This window comes from Theropithecus gelada, chromosome 6 (assembly GCF_003255815.1).
Source record: "Theropithecus gelada isolate Dixy chromosome 6, Tgel_1.0, whole genome shotgun sequence".
NCBI lineage: Eukaryota > Metazoa > Chordata > Mammalia > Primates > Cercopithecidae > Theropithecus > Theropithecus gelada.
This window is the reverse complement of record NC_037673.1, coordinates 83730224-83746581: the sequence shown is the minus strand read 5'-3', so window position 1 is coordinate 83746581 and position 16358 is coordinate 83730224. Positions and strand designations below refer to the sequence as shown.

The following is a 16358-nucleotide window of genomic DNA, read 5'->3' as shown; positions in this document are numbered from 1 at the left end:
ACAGTGAGAACAAGTCTTGAAAAGTGGCTGTGAATATGAGGTTGAGAGAAGGCTGTCAAACAGGGGGAAATTATTGTTATTCTTTAGAAAAAAATGAAAGAGACTTACAGGTGTAACAATGCTGATAGGAAGGATTCAAAATAGAAAAGAGATTAAAGAAGATAGAGGAAGGCTATTCAATGGCAGAAGTTCCTGAAAATCAAAGAGAGTGGGCTCTAAAGCATAGATACAGAGATTTGCTTTCTATAGAAGATGCTCTATTATTTCTGGGGTATAAGAAAAGACAGATGTAGATACAAGTGACTTTGTGTGCTTATTGGTGGGAAGTGAGAGAGTTCCCATTTGATTGTATCTGTTTTTCCTGTAAAGTAGATGTCCTCTACCGAGTGGAGAGTTAGACGTTTGAAGGGAGTTGGAGGGGTGAGGAGAGGAAAGAAGGTTCAAATTAGCCATCATGGAGAATATGGGAGGGATTGATGAGAGTAAACTAAGATAAATTGTTGGACATTAAGACTCATTCACTGGAAGTGGGTGGTAACAGCATGAGTTCAGTTTTCTTTATTAGTGACTTTCAGGCCAGTTCTGCCATCACATTTAGTACAGTTAATGGTTTATGATCACTACCACCTAGGATTAAAAACAGGCATATTACTTTTAAAGCTTGTCAAGCTAATGTTTTTAGTGTGTTGAGTAAATTGGAGAAGGGTGAAGAAATCACTTTCCACTTCATTTTGATATCCTTAATTTATGCAGAACATTTCTTGAGAATAGATTATAGATGTGTATGCTAATTCGTTTTAAGTTTATATTAAACTATGTGATCTTGAATACCTAATTGCCAGAATTTAACAGTTGTCCCTCAGTATCCACAGGGAATTTGTCCCAGGACCACCCCATACCAAAATCTGAGTATGCTCAAGTCCCTTATATAAAATGACATAGTATTTGCATATAACCTATGCACTTCCTCCTCTATACTTGAAATCATCTCTAGATTACTTGTAATACCTAATACAATGTAAATGCTATGTTAATAGTTATACTCTATTTTTAAAATTTGTAATATATTTTTAATTGTATTATTTTTTACTGTATTTTTTTCCTGCATATTTTTGATCTGCAGTTGTGGAGCCTGCAGATATGGAGGGCTGAGAGTAATGTATTTTAATAGTAAACTCATTTTTCTTAAAATGTAATTTTCAAAATGTACAGAAAGTTTTCCAGCAATGTTCCCAAATCCAAATTCACTCATTATTAAAATTGTTTGTTTTTTTTACACAGGGTGTGATAGGTATACAGCTGGTTGTTACCATGGTGATGGCCAGTGTCATGCAGAAGATTATACCTCACTATTCTCTTGCACGATGGCTACTCTGTAATGGCAGGTAAGGCAAGGATAGGCTGATTTCACCTGGCACTTTCAATCTCTACTTTACCAAACTGATTAACTTCCTAGTTACTGTTTCTAAAAGTATAACAAAGGGAAGTCAGAAGAAAAATCTAGCTTTCTTGTTTCTCTTAAAAAATTATTATTATTTTTTTCTGTGGAGACAAGACCTTGCTATGTTGCCCACGCTATTCTTCAACTCCTGGCCTCAAGCGATCCTCACACCTCAGCTTCCCAAAGTTCTGGGATTGTCTCGCTCTAGCTTTCTTATTACTCTTAGTTTGAGATATTTTTAGTTTATCTGTTTAGCACAAAGGTAATAGGGTCATGGACAAGAATTCAGTCCTCTCACCGCTGCCTTTTTTTTTTCTCTGTGGGCACTGAAAACACCACATATTTTTCTAATTACCTTAAAAAAAAATTTGGTCAACAAGGGGGTGAGAAATTGTAAATCCAAGTGCTTAAATATTTTTACCATTGTTCGAAGAAAATATTGAAAGCATATATTCTATTGGTGACTCAGTCCAGAATTTATTATAATACAGATGTTAGGAGGTCTCAGTTTTACTGCAAAGAATTTTAAACTGTTTAATTTAGCAAGGAAGGGGATGAAGTTGTGTTGTGGGATTTTAATTTTGTCTACTACACTATAAGCTCACAATCCCTACTCCTTCCACAAAGGAGCTAAGTAGACTTGCTGAAACATGTACCTCCCACCCCCCAAAAAATTAGATTTAAAAACTATAGATATAGATATAGTGGGGCAAAATCAAAGAAAGTCTGCACACAGAAAAACATGCCAAAATCCTGTGTAATTGTGAAAGGTAAGTGATAAATTTGGTACTGTGACTATTTACTTCAATTATTCATTTCAGTTAAATAACCAAATTTTGTTACTGCTGTGTATGTCCATTTTCTTTTGGTTAGGCCTATTAAAGTTAGAAAAAAATGGATACCTGTCCTAGTAATGATTTAATGTTCTACATGACAAATACACTTTTCATTCAGGGTCTTCCCATTTACAAAGCTTAAATTTCCTTCACAGAATTTATTTTCTGTTTTAAATTATTTATATTCTTCTCTATGCTTTCTACTTTTTCCATATTGATGTTTAATATTGAAAAATATTATTCAGACTGCTTTAAAATTTGTTTGGAACAATGTGATACACAGGTGTGTGTATGTATAATGAATGTGTGAGAGCGGTTCACAAATGCACATTTTTAGGAGAAAAATAAATAATGACTAAAGTTTTGGTGAAGTGTAAAATAAGTGAAAATCAATAATCTTTAACTTTTTTTTTTTTTAACCGTGTAGGCTTAATATGCCTGTGCTATCTTGTTTACTGATTTCACTTATCTAAACCTTTTTCGAAGACCAGGAAAAGATAAACATCAGCTGGGCAAATTATCATTAATTTGAAGTAAAAAGGGTCTCAGGAAACTACATAACGTACATTAAAGTAGCTTATTTTCTCCTGAGAATTGTGTGTTTCTAAACTATGTTTATGATGTAATGTCACTTCCATATCTCCTTTGTCTGTAAAGACCTTGACAATTTTGTCCCATTTTAGTGTATGTGCATTTTCATCTTGTTACATATTCTACTTTCCATCTATTTCTGTAAAATTTATTCTCACTAGTGAAAACTAAAGCCTGAGACATCAAAAACCTGATTATCTTTATTAATATTGGAAGATTTATATTTAAAATCTTTTTCTGATAAGAATGTTTCATAAGTATACATAGATAATTTGAGGGTAAGCTCAGCCTTTAAAAAGCAACACGAAATTGGTTTTCTTTGTGATCTTGACTTGCTTTTGTAAATAGATTAACTTTTATGTTAATTAATGGTGCCTTTAATGCCATATCAGGGTCTAAGGATATCGAGACAGTCTAGTAATGGTTACTTTTCTGCTACAGGTAGTTTCATTTCCTCTCAATTTTTTTTTTTTTTAAGATTATTTACCTTTTTTAATGTTAAATCCTGAAATTTTGAGGTCATGTTGTCATTTATCTCAATTGAATAAAATTATTGATTTTATCCTTTTGGCATAATTATTGTTTTATGAGCCTTTTGTAATATATAATGATTCTGTTTTAACAGAAAAAAACCTAAAATTATAAATTGAATTGCCTATGTAAAAATATTACTGATCAGAAATGACAGTTTGCATTTTAAATCATATGATGCAGTTGGGTTGATAAATCTGAGAGCATTCTTTAGGGTCCATAAATGCTTAAAGGAATTAAAGGAATTTAAGGAGAGGATCATGATTTTTTTTTTTTTACAACGATGAATAGTGTAGGATGGCTTCGGAGTGACTATATTGAATAGGCTGGCTTGGGAGTGATTATATTGAATAGAACTATTTAAAAGAACTATTCAAGTAAATAGATGTGTAGATAACAGAGATTAATCATGAGTATGACAGAAGAAATTTGTTTCTGTATATATCATGTTAATATTCATTTTTTCCATTGGTATCCTAAATTGTAAATAAATGTTCTTTTTTTTTAGTTATGGCTTCTCTTTTGGTGTCAAATAATCCGTCCCTGTCTCTCATTGACCGGCCAATCGTGGATCAAAAATATTCAGAAAAAAAATACAAATTTAAGTTTAAAAAAACACTATAAAAACTATTTATATAGCATCTACGTTGTATTAGGTATTATAAGAAACCTAGATATTATTTAATGTATAAAGGAGAATATATAGTTTATATGCAAATAAAAACTTTCATTATATAAGGAGTTTTAGCATCTTTGGATTTTGGTATCCTGGAAGGGGTGTTGTGGGTATTGGATGGTCCCCCACCTACCCTCAATTTCCCTCAGATACCTGGGGACAGTTGTATGTTGACTTAATGAGTAAGCCATTTTCCTTGATAAAATAAGCAATTATACTTGATGGAATAAGCAGCTTTTACTTACAAATTAGCAGTTTGTTGATTTTTAATATTAAAAAATTGACTTATTTTCTAGCTCTTGTTAAATAACACATATTGCTATTACTATTTTTTTAGACTGTTCTTTTAAACTTTTTTTTTTAAAGAAACTGTGTATAGTCTTTAGTCTGGTTTAACTCCGTTAATATTATCCTTATAATTGTTTAAAACTTCTTTATACTGATACAATTTTTAAATGTTTTGTTTCATTTAGATCTGTTCATTGAGCTAGGGAGACGTGGTGATATGTTGCAGCTTCCAAAATCTCAGTGTTATAAAATTAATGAAAGTTTCTCAGTTTATTCAGACACGAAGCAGGGTCAAATGGGGAATCAGAAAGGGATTGGGCAGCTCTCCAGGTAGGTCCTTCACAAAATGATGACTCAAGGGCTCAGCTATCCTCTGAGCTGTCCTTCTTCCCTTATGGCTCCTCTGTTCCCCCTGCTACCTTAGACTCCCCTGCTAGATTGCTGTGCCAGTTGGTGAGTGAAGAGAGAGTAAGCTGTGGATCTTTCAGGATATTCTAAAGTGTCAAACTTAGAAGTAGATACATCATTTTTGCCCACATTGCATAGGTTGGGGCCCTGTGACTAGTTCTGGCCAAAGTGCTGGGGAGGCTGGGAAATAATACTTATGATATAAAAAACAAGATTGGTGAGTACCTAGTTGCTTTCTGCCATAGGTGATATCTCCATTTTTACAAATGACAAAACAAGTTTTAAATGATTTACTCAGTTTCACACACTGATAAATGAAACTGAAAGTCTGATTCACAGTCTAGTATTTATGTGATTTATGGCTGCTCATCAGTTCCACATCTTGTCCTGGAGCTGTCATACTTGAACAGAGTTTTAAATTTGGTCAGGGAGACAAATACAACTTTTTTACAATCACTGTGACTTTTGTTGGCAGTTTACAGGGTAATTTATTTAAATTATTTTCCTTTTCTATTTTGTTTTTCGAGCCATACTTTGTCTTTTAGAATATATCCTTCAGGTTATAAGTAGTATGCACTTCACTTGCTGTATTCTTATGGATTCTTCACGACAACATAATCAGCTTTTATTTAAAGTAAATTAAAAGGCACATCAGCATTTGATTACCAAAAGCATGCTAAGTATTAAGTAGAGTTTAAGAACCTAATGCCCTCACACTATCTCTTTCTCTTTCCTTCCTAAAAGGGAATAAAAATCCTAAGAAGTTGCTTCTCTGTTGTGAACTGCTTTCCCTCGTATAAGGAACACTTGTTCTAACAGTTGGTCATATCAGTTAAAGACGTTCTTATCATGTCCCACATACCACTGATTTGTAGCCAGAGTATTCACTACTTTGTATTGTAATAAAAGTTCCTTTTTGTTTTGAAGTTTGCTTGGCCCCTCTTTTCTTGGAGAGGTAAGTGTTAGGTTATATTCTTTGTACATTTGAATAGTGGGTTTTGCATGAGGAGTAGGATACTGCTTTTTCTCTGTGATAGCTTCCTTGCTGAACCTGCTTTCTGTTTTTTCTAATTGCTTAGTTCAAACCTCATGCATTTTTCTCTACCCCTTTATCTTCCTAAAACTACTTTGGTCTGCTGTTTCCCTTCATAAGTCCCTCACTGAAAATATATTATGGTCAGATTTATTCTGATTTTTGTCTCATCCCATATCGATTAAAGAGGGTGTTATATCACCTTCATATTCAATTGCTCAATTGCTCTAATTCTTTGTGCCTGTTCTTTATTGCATGTTGCCTGATCCAGTAATCTGCAAGTTCCCTTTGGTGAGAGAAACCTACTATTCAAATGCACAGTAGGTGGGACCCATGACCTAAGGGAAAGGTTTAAACCTTCAGCTAGCACCCTTATGGAATGCCTGAGTCCTTGCTCTCCTCGCCTTAGCTTTTCCAACTTCCAGTTCCAGAATGTTCATGATATTCTATCAAAATTTCCAACAAGTGTATATAATGTGTATAACAAATAGTATTTTAGCTACTTATGCTGAAAGATTGTCTAGCTTTTAAGTGGTATTTGTTTTCGCTTAAGCCTCCCCGCCACTGGTCAAAATTATAGAGATTTAGAATGGAGACTAAAACTGTCATTAGTGACTGTTTTAGTAGGTTAGGGCTGCTGTTACAAAGTACCATAGACTGGGTGGCTTATCAACAGCAGAAATGTATTTCTCAGTTCTGGAGGCTGGAAGTCTGAGGTCAGCATGCTAGTATGGTCAGGTTCTGGTAAGGACCCTGTCTCAGGTTGCAGACTGCTTTTTGTATCATCACCTGGTGGAAAGAGAACAAGCTAGTTCTCTGACCTCCTTTTAAAAGGGCAGTAATCCTATTAATGAGGGCTCCACTCTCATGAACTAGTAACTCCTGAAAGTTCCCACCTCCAAATATCAAATTGGGGGTTAGATTTCAACACAAAAATTTGGGGGGGTGGGGACCATAAACATTCAGCAGTGACCTATGTTGTATATCATGAAATAGAGTTTTATATGATTATGTATTAAAGCTTATTTAGCTTGCGCTATTAAAACTATGCTTTTCTGTGTTTGCTCACATTTAGGTTTCTATTTTAAATTTCTAAAAGTTTTATTTTTTCAAATTTCTAAAACACTATAAATGCTACTTAAATTTTAAAAATAAAGTCTAGGTCAGGACATTATTTTCTGCTACATATTTTTTCAGTGGTGTTGGACTGTTTTAGTATGAGTTGTAGTCTGATAATGTTTTACATTAGAGGTTTATGTAAGAATGATCATTGAAAAATTATTTTAATTATTTAGTAGAGTACAATATCAGATTGGCTTTATTATCAGAGTCACTGCAGATAATCTGAGCATAAGTGAAAAAAGCCACCAAGTAGCCAAGGTAAAAGCTATGTACTGAAAAGTTGTATATGTAACTTAAATATGAGAGACTTATTTATTTTAGAGACAGGATCTTGCTGTGTTGCCCAGGCTGGTTTCAGATCCTAGGCTCAAGCAATCCTCCTGCCTTAGCTTCCCAAAGTGCTGGGATTACAGGTGTGAGCCACCACACCCAACTGAGTTTTTAAGTGAGATTCTGTTAATACTTACTCTCTATTTTCTAAGAAATATATATTTTTCCCATTTCAAAAACAGTACATATCTATAATGTGGAAAAATATAGTAAATTGATAAGTAAAATTAAAAGGCAATGAACTATATTCCCGTCATTCAAAGACAGTCACTTTGTAAATTTTTTTGTATTTCTAATTGTTTCTGTTCATATTTTCCCCTCATGCTTGTGATATATTTTATGTCTAATTTTACATCATGTTCTTTGCTTAACATATTATCATAAAGCATTTTTCTCTAATTGTATTTTTGTGACCATTGACTTGCTGCATTCTAATGACTTTTATATCTGTATCTGTCTTCCAAGCCCATATTAGAAAGGCACGCATAGTGCAGCAGTTGCAAGCAGGCAGTCATTTTACTGAGATAGACATACCACCTAATAGCAAAGGAAAAGACTGGAAATTGAGACCAGAATACAAAGTGTAGTAGCTGGGAACCATAACATATGGAATCAAACTGTATATGCAGCACTGACTGCTAAAGAAAATTGTGAAACTGTACTTCTGGATTTTACTTGGAATCTATGATCACAGACCTTAGATGGCTGCTTTATACTGCCTGACAGAGTTTGTATGCTGTACTTCTCAGACAACGTTTTCAACCTAAATCCTTTCTCTCGAAAACTTAAGCATCCCTACCTCAGCCTCACCCTAAGCTCTTGAAACCAGAGCCCATCACTGTCATCTGTATACTACCAAACCACAACTCTGGTTAAATGTGCAGCCCATCTTCTTTATCTTTAAATTTGTAAAATATATTTTATCACCTGCTCCATTTCAGTTGGATTATTCCTGTTACCACACACACTTTTTTTTTAAAAAAAGTTCTCCCATTTAAAGTAACAACAACAAATAAAGAAGTCACAGCTCTACCTCTCTCCTCCTTAAAAAACGAAGCCCCTCCATATCCATTTCTTGGTTTTTGGCCATTGCTTTATTTCCCTTTGTAGCCAAATTTGTTCATATGTTGTCTACATAAACTTTACTTTTTCACTTTCTCAGTAACTAGTGTTACACTATCTTTTAGTTCCTTTTTAGTTGGTTTTATTAATCCCTATGGATTTAGATATCACAATTATATAATCACCTCAAATTATCTCTGAACTACAGATTCTAATATGCAGTTGCCCTCTTGTCATTTTTACTTGATGTCTCATGGGTACTTAAAACTCAGCATTTTTAAGTTCGTGATTTCTTCCTGATCTCTTCCATATCAGAAAATGTACCATCATCTTCAAATCAGAAATGTAGATATTATCCTTTATTACTTACTTTTGTTCACTCTCTACCTTTAGTCCATCAGCAAGACCTGTTGATTCACTGCCCTTGTCTCCTTCTAATTAACAGAACAATGAAAGGGATCTTAAAATGTGAATTGAATTATTTATCTACATTGCTTTGAGACCATTATTTAGCGTAAAATCTAAAGTCCATACTATGACCTATTAGCCTTTGCATGATCTGTTCCCGTCTTACCTCTTCAGCCCCCTCTTATGTTTCTCCTTGAAGCTCTTGCCTCATTGGCTTTTAGTTACTGCAGTGTCTTATGTTCTTTCATGTCTCTGTGCTTTTGGACTTGGTGTTCTCTGCCTGGAATGCTCTTCCTCTGTTTTCTCATTCTTAAGGTTGCTGGTTAAATGTCTCAGAGAAGTTCGTCCTCACCTAATATCTAAGGCTGTCTCTCACATTTTCACCACTTGTTTCATTCTTTCATGTGGGATTAAAATTTATTTTTCACTATTCAATTGATTAAATTTTACCCCCCAACTGGAATATAACCATCAAAAAGGCAAGGGCTTTGGCTTTAATTGGTTGTGATTATATCTCCTCTGCCTAGCAGAGTATCTGAATACAGAAAATTCTCCCTAAGTGACTGATAAATGAATGAATGGGTAGGTGAGTTACAGACTAGAAGTGACCCTAAAAGTATCACGCATCCTTAGATTCATTCCAACTTTGAACAATAATTCTCACTAATAACAATAACCCTGAGTTATTCCATAGGAAATGTAATAAATCTAAGCCATTTTAGAGAAATGAGTTTACAAAATAAGATTTAACAAGTATGAGTATATTTAAAAAGAAAATGTGTCTTAAGGCTGGGCGCGGTGGCTCACACCTGTAATCCCAGCACTTTGGGAGGCCAAGGTGAGCAGGTCACGAGGTCAGGAGATTGAGACCATCCTGGCTAATATGGTGAAACCCCATCTCTACTAAAAATACAAAACATTAGCCAGGCGTGGTGGTGGGCGCCTGCAGTCCCAGCCACTCAGGAGGCTGAGGCAGGAGAATGGCATGAACCTGGAAGGCGGAGCTTGCAGTGAGCCGAGATCACGCCGCTGTACTCCAGCATGGACAACAGAGCGAGACTCTGTCTCAAAAAAAAAAAAAGGTAGAGAATGTGTCTTAAAATATTTCATTACTATTGGGCTCTAAATAAAACCTAATTTTTCCTATGCTGAGAGTTCTTTCACTAATTACTATTTCTCAGAGCTGAACAACTGATTTTAGTCTTTATACATGAGTTATTCTGGATCATGTTCTTTTATATGAGTTATTTCTTATAAGTGTTGTTCTAAATGTTATGCACTCATCCTCATTATTTGTGGATTTTGTTTTGGGATTTGCCTACTTGCTAAAATGTATTTGTAATTCCAAAATCAGTGTTTTTGTGGTCATTCATGGACATAGACGGTGATGAAAAATTTGAGTGGTCTGTACGTGCATGCTCCTGGTTGAGGTCTAACAAGGCAACAGTCTGCCTTATTGTTTTGGCTGTCATACTGTAAACAAATCTCTTTTTTATTATCTGTTTAGGGCCCCATTTTTTTTACAATTTTGCTTTTCATTGGTGATCTTGCTGTTTAAAATGACCCCCAAGCATAGTGCTGGTGGTAGTGTCTAGTATTCCTAAGCACAAGAAGGCTGCCTTATGGAAAAAAATTGCTGGAATGACGCACAGAACTCAAAAAAAAATGCTATACTTAATGATTACTAGTATTAGATAAGCTTTGCTCAGGGATGAATTATGCTTTTGGCTGTGAATTCAATGTTAGCGAATCAATGATATATATTAAATAAGATATATTTAAACAGAAACACACATAAAACAAGCTTGGGTATTGATCAGTTTATGAAAATGTTATGACCGGAAGCTCACAGGAACCTAACCCTGTATTTGCCCTAGGAGCAATGGTTCAGTGTTTGTGGCGACTTTATAAAACATAACTACCACGAATAATGAGAATCAATTCTGTAAGTTAAAATTCTGGACTTCAGTATAAATTCAGGAAGTGCCTCCTTACCTGTTTATTGTAATTTAGGGACTTTTAGATTGGGATATATATTTTTTTTATCCTAAATTCATTAAGCAAAGAACTGAATTCATTTTGGTTCAGTTATCCTTTTTGAGCACTTACTATATGCCAATAACTACTAGCTTTGAAGTATACAAAAAGCAAGAAAGCCATAAAATCTTTTATCCAAGAATCTTTCACTTAGGGTAACATTCCATTTTAATTTTAATCCAACTTACCTGAAACCACCTGGATATGCTACGCTTGTATTCTGACAGTAATTACCTGGAGTTAGTACAAATCTCACAGGTTAAAGGCCAAGTTCTCCATAAGACTGCCCCTACTTCAGATACCAGCTTCAAGTTTTCAGGGTACCCAGGCCACCTGCACTTCTGACTTATTAGTAGGTTACAAATCTGAGGATTCCCATGATCCCCTCAGGTCCAGTAATCTGCTAGAATGATTCATAGAACTTAGGAAACTGCTTTATCTATTATTACAGTTTTATTTAAAGGAAGCACATAGGGTTAGGTCTGGGAAAGAGCAGAGTTTCCATGCCCTTTCTTTCCCTCTGGAGTCTGAGGATGTCACCCTCTGGGCATATCAATGTGTTAACCAACAGGAAGTTCCTCTGAGCTTTGATGTCCAGAGTTTTTTTGAGTTTCATTATATAGGTACAATTTTAAGTCATTGATACAGAATTGATTTCAATGATCCAACTCAATTTCCAGGACCCATCCCTGGAGGTCAAGTTCCTGAAAGTCCTGACCCTCTAATCTTGTGCTTGGTGTTTCTGATAATCAGCTCCATCCTGCAGCTATCTGGGGCCCGCCTTGACCTACCTCATTAGCATAACAGAGATACTTCTACCACTCTTGTGTTTATAAGGACTTTTAAAACTCCGTGTCAAGAACTGGGGACAAAGAGCAGATGTATTTTTTTTATTATACCACAAGAAGACTGCTTGTAAACACTAAGAGATAAATTAAGAGTTTGCCAAGTAGGGAAATAGGTGTTTACAAGGAGAGAAGAATATATGCAGAAAGCACCAAGGGATGAAAGAATTTGTGAGGAAGAAAATGTCACTTCGTCAAGCCAGAAAGTGTCACCTTCAAATGAAAATGGTTGAAGGTGAACCTGGAAAAGTAGGCATCGGTCAGATCATGAAAGGCTGTAGAAGCAAGAGATAATGCATGACTCCCATACAGATGTGGGCCTTGTAATATATGTTTTAATGGAAAATTTCAAGTATGCAAGGAGTAGATACAATGATGAATTCCTGTGTACTCATCACAGTTAATAGCTGGTGGTCAAACTTGTTTCATCTGTACTTACCCCACTTTACATTTCAGTGTATGTATCAAAAATAATGAGTTTTTTAAAATTACCACAATCTCATTATCGTACCTAAACTTTTTTAATAATAATTTTTTAATATCATCAAATATTCAGTCAGTACTCAGATTGCCAATTCTACAGTTGTTGGGTTTTTTGTGTGTTTTTTTGTTTTTGTTTTTGTTTGAGATAGGGTCTTACTTTGTTGCCCAGAGTGGAGGGCGGGGGCACAATGATGGCTCATTGCAGCCTTGACCTCTCAGGCTCAAGCAGTCCTCCTACCTCATCCTCTCCCCCAACCACAGGTGCATGCCACCAGGCCTGGCTAATTTTTTAATGTTTTATAGAAGTAGGGTCTCACTGTGTTGCCCAGGTTGGTCTCAAACTCCTGGCTTCAGACAATCCTGCAGCCTTCTAAAGTTCTGGAATTACCAGTATGAGCCACCACGCCTGGCCTGCAGTGTTCTTAAAACAGCAAATCAAAGAGACCGTGTGCCATGACTAATGTTTGTAATCCCAGCATTTTGGAAAGCTGAGGAGGGAGGATCCTTTGAAGCAAGGAGTTTGCGACTCCTCTGGGCAACCAAGTGAGTCCCTATCTCTATTTGCGGGGGGCGGGGGGTAACAGCAATTGGGAAATTTCAAATTTAAAAATTCTAGATTTTTGTAATTGAAGAATTGGGGGGTCTAGCATACTAGATGGATTTCTTCCTCTATAATAGGGCCTTTGTCAAAGTTTTTGCCTAGCTGCCTTATTCATTGCTTTTCTCTGTGAGGAGCCTTGGAAGTGATTTAAACAGACATGGGTCTTGATAAGATTTGTATTATGGAAAATAAGTAAAGGTGGTCCACCTTTCTATAAGGTGAAAAAACAAGAAAACAATAACTAGAGGTAAGCTCAGATGGATTTGATGAGTAATGTGTCCACAGGAAGGCAGGGAGGATACCAGTGAGAGAATTTTGCAGTAGTCAGATGTTCAGAGGAAGATACACTGAAGTAAGGTCTCTGCAGTAGGGCAGAGTTTAGAATTTTAAGAGATGAGAAACAGAATTAATAATAACATGTGGAGAGGGCACATTGAAAATAAGATATAAATATCAAATTTAAGTGCTTGGTAGATAGTTGGTACGACTAGGAAAGCCATGAAATTCAGGATGAGCCACTTGGTGCTTGGGAGGGAATAACTGTTTAGTTTGGATCTTGAGTATTCACTTCAGATTAAAGTATTTTGACTGTGGTAGAGAGGAATACAACCAGTTGTTGGATCCTTACCTGAGGAAGGTTAGATATAGCTAAAAGTAAAGTGTTTTGTAATACAATGATTTTCTCTAATTATTCTACACGTAAAGTTTGAGAATTCTCGAACTAAATTAAAAAAGCAAAAGAAAGGAAAGACTACCTGTAAACATGAGAGTTCATTCAAACAACTCTCTTTTTAAGATAATTCTCAGTTCCTTCAAATGAGGGATTAGTAGAGAATTAATGTGCTCCTGCCCACTTGACTACAGACTTCACTCCATTTACTTTTAATAATAAGCTTGTATAATCTTAATATGTATTAATACATTGTCATTTGTAAGAAATATAAATACAAATGGCATTGCTGGACCTGGCATCTAGTAAGTGGTTGGTAAGTGTCTGCTGGATGTTTATCTAAACCCTTTTAAAGTTTAAGAGGTAGTATTTGTTTCAGATTACAGTTTTCACCTGATATTTCTCGACAGTGTCTTCACAAATATAAAACTTAATAAATATAGGATAAAGAATAATTCTGGTGATTTTAAGCGCTTTATTTAAAAGGATTCTTTTTTTGCTTAGTTTGAGGTGGTATCAACATCCTACAGAAGAAGAATTAAGAATTCTTGCAGGGAAACAGCAAAAAGGGAAAAGCAAAAAAGATAGGTAAGTTTTACTGAGCTTGTAAAGTGTTAAATATTTAACACAATTTATATAAATATATTTTATGCTTTGAGTAAAGAAACATACCAATTATGTTGTAAGTAGTTGATAAATTTGAGATCAAAACCCATGAAAATCTAATCTGTAGTAATATATACACACAAAATAGTGATTATTTTACTCAAGAATGGTTAACTTTATTCTTTGTTTAAATCATGAAAACAATATAGCCATCATACTAAAGAAAATGTAGTTGGGGTTGATTGGGGAGAGACTTATAACCCGTATCTTTATCCTACAATTCATCAAAGATGTCAGTTGGTTTGGGTTATTTTCCAGTTTTTGCTGCTACTGTGTATTATGACATTGGGGAAATTAACCTGCTCTTGGCCTCAGTTTCCTCATTTTAAAATTAAAAGGGATGGACAATATAACTATGTAGGTGCCATCAGCTCTTGAATGTTCTTTTCATGTTTAAAGTTTAAGAAGAGAACTGCCTACTAATAAACCTCACAGAACAGACCATAGTAGCCTCATCTGTGAGATGGAAAGAGTAAACAAAACAATGTTTTGAATAATCCTTCCAACTTTAAAATTTTATATCTCTATTTAAATAGAATTCTTAGGGAGAGTGCATATTAATTACCTCTCTGAATGGACTGTAGTTTTCTCAACTGGGGATCCAAGAGGACGTCTTAGGTCCCCTGTGACTCTGAAATCATGATTGATTGACAACAAATTATAACCATGTTTCTCATGTATATCATAAAAATGCTAACCTAGCCTAATACATTTATAGAAGCTAAAAAATAATTAAACATTAATGATTATTTGGCATGAAATTGGAAATTTGAAAAGACTGTCTTTTTAAATCTTACTAACATCCTTTTTCACTTATCATTACAAATATACCTGGAAGCTCATTGGAATATTAATAGTAAACCTTCCTTCTTTTTAGTCCAGTAGTTAAGTTCTTTAATAAAATAGTCCTTCCTAACATTATAGTTTCCAGAGCACTTTTATACACAGTTCTACTTAATCCACAAAAAAAACCAAGAGTGTTAGCTAATAATTTAATTTACTCTTTATTAATGAGAAGCTATTGATCAGAGATATTAAATGAGTTGCCCAAGTTCACATAACTAGTAAGGTTACGTACTGGTAACCAGGATTTGAATCCAGGTTAGTTTTTAGTTTCTGTTTCTTTTTAACTATTCCACTTCCACCTATTTATAGCTACCATGTTCAACATTTATAAAATTTAGTTATGTAGAAAGAGTCTCACTCTGTCAGTCAGGCCAAAGTGCAGTGGCAGAAATCTGGCTCATCTGGCTTCAACCTCCTAGGCTCAAATGATCTTCCCACCTCAGCCTCCCAAGTAGCTGGGACCAGATGCATGCAACACCATGCCCAGCTAGTTTTTTAAAAAAAAATTTGTAGACACAGGGTCTCCTAGTGTTACCCAGGCTGGTCTCCCTGAGATTAAGCAGTCCTCGCGCCTCGATCTTCCTGGCCTCTCAAAGTGTTGAATTACAGGTGTGAGCCACTGCACCTGGCCTGAATCCTTATTATAATGCCTTGTAATGAATAATTATGTTCCAGAGTAATTTTTAATAGGTTGAACATGCCTTATAGTTACAAAAAGATACATTAACGTTGCTGTCTTATTCCTAGTAACAAGAATTATTTTTTGGTTTATTGACATGAAATTATTTTTTCCTGAGGCTTCCCAGTTTTTTATTCAAGGATAAATGCAAAGTTGTTTTTCAGTATTGAGATTAATAGTATTAAAACTTAGTTGAAGCTGGCCATGGGGGTGTGTACCTGTAGTCCCAGCTACTCAGAGGCTGAAGCAGGAAAATTGTTTGAGCCCAGGAATTTTGAGTCCAGCCTGGGCAACTGTGTGTCTAAAGAAATACATAACATAATAAATTGAAACCTTAGTTTATTACTTTCTATATGTTTGTCTTTAAAAATTAAATTTGGAAATCATACAGATACACCAGAAGAATTTGTTTTCCTTCATCTGTGATTTTTAGTAAAAACTATTGCAAGTTAGTCTTTCATGTTTCTGAATTTCTCATACAGATAAATCTTAATATAATTCTTCAACTCTGATTTGCATATGGTTCCGGGTCTGTTTATATGTATGTATGTGTGTGTGTTTATACACGTCACTTCAAGGAGAAGTGTACTTTGTCTTCATTTGCATTTACTCTTGTGCTTAAAGAAAAAAGAGAGTAGGAGAAATGGGTGTGAAATGCTAAGCTAGAAAAAAAGGTTCTGTTGCAGTAACTAATTTAGGTAATTATTTCCCTGGTAATCTGTATATTCACATGATAATTTACATTCAAATTTTATAGTACCCTTTTTAAAACTACCTTTGAGTACCTTACATCCTTATTGATGAA

At 34.9% G+C, this 16358-nt stretch overlaps 1 protein-coding gene across 7 annotated transcripts in view; it reads left to right on the top strand.

The window, feature by feature from the left end:
* Positions 1–16358, top strand: part of TMEM161B (transmembrane protein 161B) — a 73559-nt gene that overhangs the window by 26343 nt on the left and 30858 nt on the right. For 5 of the 7 annotated variants that reach the window (XM_025389330.1, XM_025389329.1, XM_025389327.1 and 2 more), the window contains 2 exons: positions 1282–1385; positions 13867–13950. Coding sequence is in view for 3 of the 7 variants with exons in the window: in XM_025389327.1 (XP_025245112.1) it covers positions 1282–1385; positions 13867–13950 (188 nt within the window). In the remaining 4 variants the exon portion in view is untranslated. The remainder of the gene's footprint in view (positions 1–1281; positions 1386–13866; positions 13951–16358) is intronic. The other 2 variants (XM_025389332.1, XM_025389331.1) reach the window with 1 other exon arrangement.